This window comes from Fulmarus glacialis, unplaced genomic scaffold, assembly GCF_000690835.1.
Source record: "Fulmarus glacialis isolate BGI_N327 unplaced genomic scaffold, ASM69083v1 scaffold5105, whole genome shotgun sequence".
NCBI classification, from domain to species: Eukaryota; Metazoa; Chordata; class Aves; order Procellariiformes; family Procellariidae; genus Fulmarus; species Fulmarus glacialis.
In genome coordinates, this window is record NW_009214837.1 from 38,687 (window position 1) to 44,522 (window position 5,836).

The window sequence follows — 5,836 nt, forward strand, 5'->3', positions numbered from 1 at the left end:
AAAAGAGGAATTTAGCAGGTAGGACTGAAGAGTTATGCCCATGTGCCAGATTTAAACACACAAGTATTATCTATCCTTATTTTAAAGTCATTAGTTAAATTCAGACTGATTATGAAAATAGTTCATTATGGAATAGTTACTTCAGTTTAGGGGCACCCAAAATGAAACAATGAACAGGGATCTGATTTCAGAAGATGCTGTTCTTCAGTCTTCTAAACACCTGACTTCTTTAAGGTACCTCTGTTTGTAGCACCCCAAATTATTACAGCTGAAAATTAGAAGTAGTTGTTGAAATATGGCTTTGTCCCTTATGCCTAAGAGCATAATAACTCAAATCGTCCTGCTGACCCTTAACTTCAATAACCTACAGTTCCTTCAGGTGCAGATTTGTTTGCTTGGCAAGCTGGCTCAGAGGGAGTGTCCCCCAGTTTCGGCTAGGATAGAGTTAATTTTCTTCGCAGTAGCTGGTATAGTGCTGTGTTTTGGATTTAGTATGAGAATAATGTTGATAACACAGGGATGTTTTAGTTGTTGCTAAGTAGTGTTTACACTGGTCAAGGACTTTTCAGCTTCCCGTGCTCTGCCAGGTGCACAAGAAGCTGGGAGGGGGCACAGCCGGGACAGCTGACCCCAACTGACCAAAGGGATGTTCCATACCGTGTGACGTCATGCTCAGCACATAAAGCTGGGGGAAGAAGGAGGAAAGGGGAGACGTTCGGAGTGATGGCGTTTGTCTTCCCAAGTAACCGTTATGCATGATGGAGCCCTGCTTTCCTGGAGATGGCTGAACACCTGCCTGCCGATGGGAAGTAGGGAAGGAATTCCTGGTTTTGCTCTGCTTGCGTGCGTGGCTTTTGCTTTGCCTATTAAACTGTCTTTACCTGAACCCAGGAATTTTCTCACGTTTTCTCTTCTGATTCTCTCCCCCATCCCACCTGGGGGAGTGAGCGAGAGGCTGTGTGAGACTTAGATGCCGCCTGGGGTTAAACCACGACAGGGAGACATTGCCAGCATGCTGATCCACTGCTGCTATTCAAGGCTGTGGCCTTTTCTAGTTTCTGGCAATAATTTGACCTAGATGTTTATGTGGACTTTGGGTGGATATGGAAGAGAATGGAGCCCTGTGCAGCTCAGCAGATGCAAGCCCTGGTTACCAGTGATCGCTCTTCTTGGCCTTTGGCTCTGATTTATGAAGGTAGAAACCTCATCAGCACATCAAGTCTTACTCCTATGCTAAGAAACGTGATGAGATTTGACAAAACAGGCACGGATGACTGATCATTTATCCCTTTGCCAACTAGCTAGTGAGTTGATACAGCAAAGCCAAAACTCAAATTAAAGTTGGACTCACATAAGTCTAGTATACTGTTCTCTATCTTCTTTCTCAGAGATGTTTTGGGGAGAGGAATTATCATTTGTCTCTTATGGGTACAGCGTCTACCCAAGCTTTGCTCATTTCTGTAAAATAGGTCTTCAGTATCAGGATAGTCATGTGTGAAACTGTTCTCCTAAGTGCCAGTTAAAAAAGTGGTGATGGCTAAAATGCTGCTTTCAAATCAAATATTGACCATTTGTATAAGCAAGAAATAAATGTTCCAGAAATATATTTCTCAGTTGTTGCTGGAAGTGACACAGATTTTGTCCAGTTTCCTAAATCGTGTCTGTAAATGAATCTTACATTTGGTCCTTTGGAGAGGATAGGAAATACGTGGTCATATTTTATTTCCATTTAATATAGCACATATCCTTTGGAAAGACGCCATCCCATGCTACGTGCCCCGTACTCCATGCGCCTGTGCAGATGCAGGCATTGTGCAGTGAAGCACAGTAACCAAACTCCTAAGCTACAGTTGTTGTAGGAGGGGAAATTTTGGCTATTGATTTTATCAGCACAGAGAGGAGGTCAGCTGTTAAGTGTTTCAACTTACTCGTAAATTGTTTTATTATCCTGTTGTCTTTGAAATACTTGAACAATCATCATTGCTGCAAATTGATGGTATTCCTGTATCCTGGGTTTACAACAGAAACAGGAGAAGCGGAGAAAAGGATATGCTGGGAAGTTGGTAAGAGGGAGGTAACTTGGAGTTGTTCTTCTTGAAATATTTACTGCCTTTCACAGATTTTTATGGGCTTCAGGAGAGATTTGAATGAGGTGTTAGGTTGAAAACTGAACTGAGAGGCTGTTCCTTGCGTAGGGGAAGATGGTGTAAAGGAATGAACTATTTGACAGCTGGACTTTGACTTGTGATGGATATTTTTTACAGGAGAGCGTGAATCCCCCCCCTCCTTTGCTGGCTGCTCAAAATACGGGGCCGGGCGTGCAGGGGGTCACTGCCCACGTCTCTGTCCCTGTGCTGGGAGCGGGTGGATGGGGACCATGTGGCCAGTGTCTCCTCCTGCCTCCAGACTCCAGGGAGCCGGGGCAGAGGGAGCCATGCCGAGCTGTGTTACTGTCACGGGTCCATGGTGGGTGACTGCCTCCGGGACATGACGGGGAAGTGTGGGGGTAAGTGGGACTCAGGAGCATGTGTCTGAGCCACGGTGCCTCCGGGAGCTCCTCTCCTTGGGGTGCAGGTTGTGTTTGAGTCCTTACTCAGGGCTTGGCTTACAGGCACTATCCAGCCTATAAAAAACAATTAAAACATAGCAAGTAATCCCCCCTGGCAACCCTTGTAGGCTTGCAGAAAGAACTCTGCAAATAAATTACCGCTTTTCAGCATCAGCTTGTATCCACCTCATAAACCCATTCCTGAGCTCGGCATGGAGAAAGAAATAAAATAGCGTTTAACCAAATGCTAGGGTTTTGTGTTGTGGTTTTTTTTTTTTAACTCTAAAAGTTCAGTTATTTTTACCTAATGAACAACATTGTTACCCCTATAACTCTCTCTGTGTTGGCACTGGGGCTCTGCGTCCCCGGTGTCTGACAGCTTGCTAATAATGCAGCGTGGTACGAGCACGTCCTGTGCCAGCAGCGATTACTGCGAGCAGGAGGCAGCGCGATGACAGCCTTGAGAAGCGGCGAGCACAATCTGAGAGGTGGCATCAGAGGGAATTTCCCAATTATTTCTGCTTCATTATGCTTAGGGTGCTGGGAAGGTCACAAGGCAAGTGCACTCCTGCCTGAAAGGTGCAGGTCAACTTTTTCAGACTTCTCAAAATAGTCCCTTTATAATTAGGGGATGTGATTTAATTTTATCATAATTTTTAAAAGATAATAAACTATTGACAGCTGAGGTTGCAGGCTGAATTTAGCCATAATCACAACCACAGATGCTTGTGTTTTCACACAAGTAACTGTACTCATTAAGTCTTCCTGTATAAACAGCTAAACCTAGGGACTAAATTGCCAAAAGAAACCAAGACTTCTGAATACCAGTGTGCTGCTGCCCAGGGACCTACCGAATATATCTGAATGGGCAAGGGGAAAGAGGGGAGAAGAGCAAGGAGCAGTGAGGACAGCTTTTGTGGTGGTGCTGCTAGCCGTGAAGGATGGGATTAATCTTATTTAGAATCATAGAATCATTAAAGTTGGAAAAGACCTCTAAGATCATCGAGTCCATTTAATGTCACCGTTTCAGAGTTAGGCCTCTGTGCTAAGCCAGACATGCAGACTCATCTGTAGGTAGTGGAGAGTAGCGGTCCAGACTGCCGGGCAGCCCCTCCTGTGCCTGTTACAGCAGAAACCTGGATGACAGGCTTAGACAGGACACCCAGATTTATTTAGCCAAAACTAGACAAGATGGCTTTCATCCTATGTGGTGTTTTGGTGTCATATCAGTTGAAATATTAATCCTGTTCCTGTGGTGACATGGTGCTGCCATGGTATAGCTCTCATAAAATTACTGGAAAGGTGGGTTTTTTTCCCCAGTTAGAAGATGTTTTAATATAGAGCTATCAAACAAATTCATCTAAGGCTGTATCGTTCCTGTGGAAGGGGCAGTGTGGAGCAAGAACGGAGACACAGTATCGCCCGTGGCTGATGCATCTCTCAGACCCCCGTCCGAAGCCAACCCTTTGCCTCGAGTTCCCTGGGGGCAGCAGGGCAGGGAAAAAGTGAGCAGTTCCCCCTCAGGAGCTGGTGTTGTTGGTGGCTATGTACTGAGAAGGGCAGGAAAATAGATGTATCTGCTTGCAGCCCTGAGCACCCACTCATTCAAGGGCTAGTTGGGGTCTAACTCAGCTCCTTAGTCCTTCCAGACTGGAGATATTGCACAGTCAAGGGATGACAGTACTACAGAAACTGAATACGTATCAGCCAAGAAATGCTTTCTGCAAGGAGGATTTTCGGTTGGTGACATGCCACAAAGTTATATATCACTGTATAAAGCACAGGAGAGCCTGAGGTTTCCCCTCCCCCCGCCCCCCATTAAAAAATGCCGTATACAAGTTTGAATTTTTTTGGGTAAAAAATCAAAATTTAAAATACTTCTTTGGTCTTTTGAGAATAGCAGTCCCAATGCCTTTTCTACAGCTCCCAGTCCTCTGGGCTGGGCAACCTGCTCAGACAGCTTCTTCTGAGCAGCAGTTTTTGTCCCATTGGGATTCTGGGATATGAGGGCTGTGGGAACTTGGATTGCATCAAGGCATGAAGAGAGACTATTAGACAGCACAGTGGGATCCTCAAATCCAAACTCCTAATTTTAGAAAAAAAATATGGAAATTAAAAACACTGTAATGAAGAGGTGTGGGTTTTTTCACAAAAAACCACAACTGTTGGAAAGCTGAGATTCAGTGAGAAAAGCACTTCGTTTGATGCCCAATTTTGTCAAAAACACTTGTGAGGAACGCTATCATTGGTGCTGAGCAGTATAGGAAGGTATTAATTAGCACAGCTTGATGTTAGGTAGGGTCTGGAAAACAGGTCATAAAAGGTGAAAATGAAATTAAGGTCACTGAAAGTAGGAACCTAAATTGTTCTTCAATGATTTGTCCCCATCGTCATGTTGCAGGAACACACAGGCAAAGTAACGTTTTCTTTTTCTCCCTCAAACTGGGAGAAAAGCACTCCAGACATGGGCATGGAGTGCTAAATGTGAAGCCCTGGGGTACCTGAGGCATCCACAGGACCTGCAGGAGAGCCGTGTCTCTCCGGAATGGTGGGCGGTGGCCAGCAGAAGAACCCAAAGCCCTGGATGCTTATGTGTAGGCAACCGAGTTAAACATGTCGTGATGAGCCCCCTGCCTCGCACGCAGACACCTACATTTACATGTCTTAATCTCAAGGTGAGGCCCATCTGACGTTTCACGTTTCGCGAATTACTGATTTTTCAATTACAGATCTGCTTCCTGCAAAAGAAAGTTGTATTTGTGTTCTCTCTTCATCCCTAAGGAAAAAACACAACACCTCCAAATGGAAATTTTGTATATTTCTGGAAACCTGTTCAATATATGTGTCGGTTTTGTTAAGCATTTTCCATATTTATGCCGTAAATATTTTAAACATGACATTGCCCTTTGTCTATCCTAATGTTGCATGACCCGCTCAGACACTGCGGAAAATAGAAGACGGTTGGAAACGAGGAGCCCCCGTTGGTGTCTGTGCTGTTGCAGTAGTTGTAGGCAACGCTTCTGTCTTTCCTTGCTTGTGCATATCTATGTGTTTGACCTTGAGCAAGTCTCTAAGCTCATCTGTGCCTCAGTTCCCTGACTGTCCAACAGCAGCATTCCCACCTGTCTGCACTGGAAGCCCATTTTTTTATTAAACCTCATTTTTTCTGGACAAGGAATTTCTTGTAGTTTCCCATGAGATTGTTCTAGTACTATTCAGGGAGAAGAGATAAAGAGACCAGGAGTACGAAGCTGAGCAAAATCTGTATCCATTATCACATTGATGGGT

At 44.7% G+C, this 5,836-nt stretch overlaps 1 protein-coding gene across 1 annotated transcript in view; it reads left to right on the plus strand.

Moving 5' to 3' along the window:
* The first annotated feature begins 2,463 nt into the window (after nucleotides 1–2,463).
* The window catches only part of FAT3 (FAT atypical cadherin 3), a 93,324-nt gene continuing 89,951 nt past the window's right edge, over nucleotides 2,464–5,836 (plus strand). Inside the window, exon 1 of the mRNA XM_009578706.1 lies at nucleotides 2,464–2,506. Within this exon, the coding sequence (XP_009577001.1) occupies nucleotides 2,464–2,506 (43 nt within the window). The remainder of the gene's footprint in view (nucleotides 2,507–5,836) is intronic.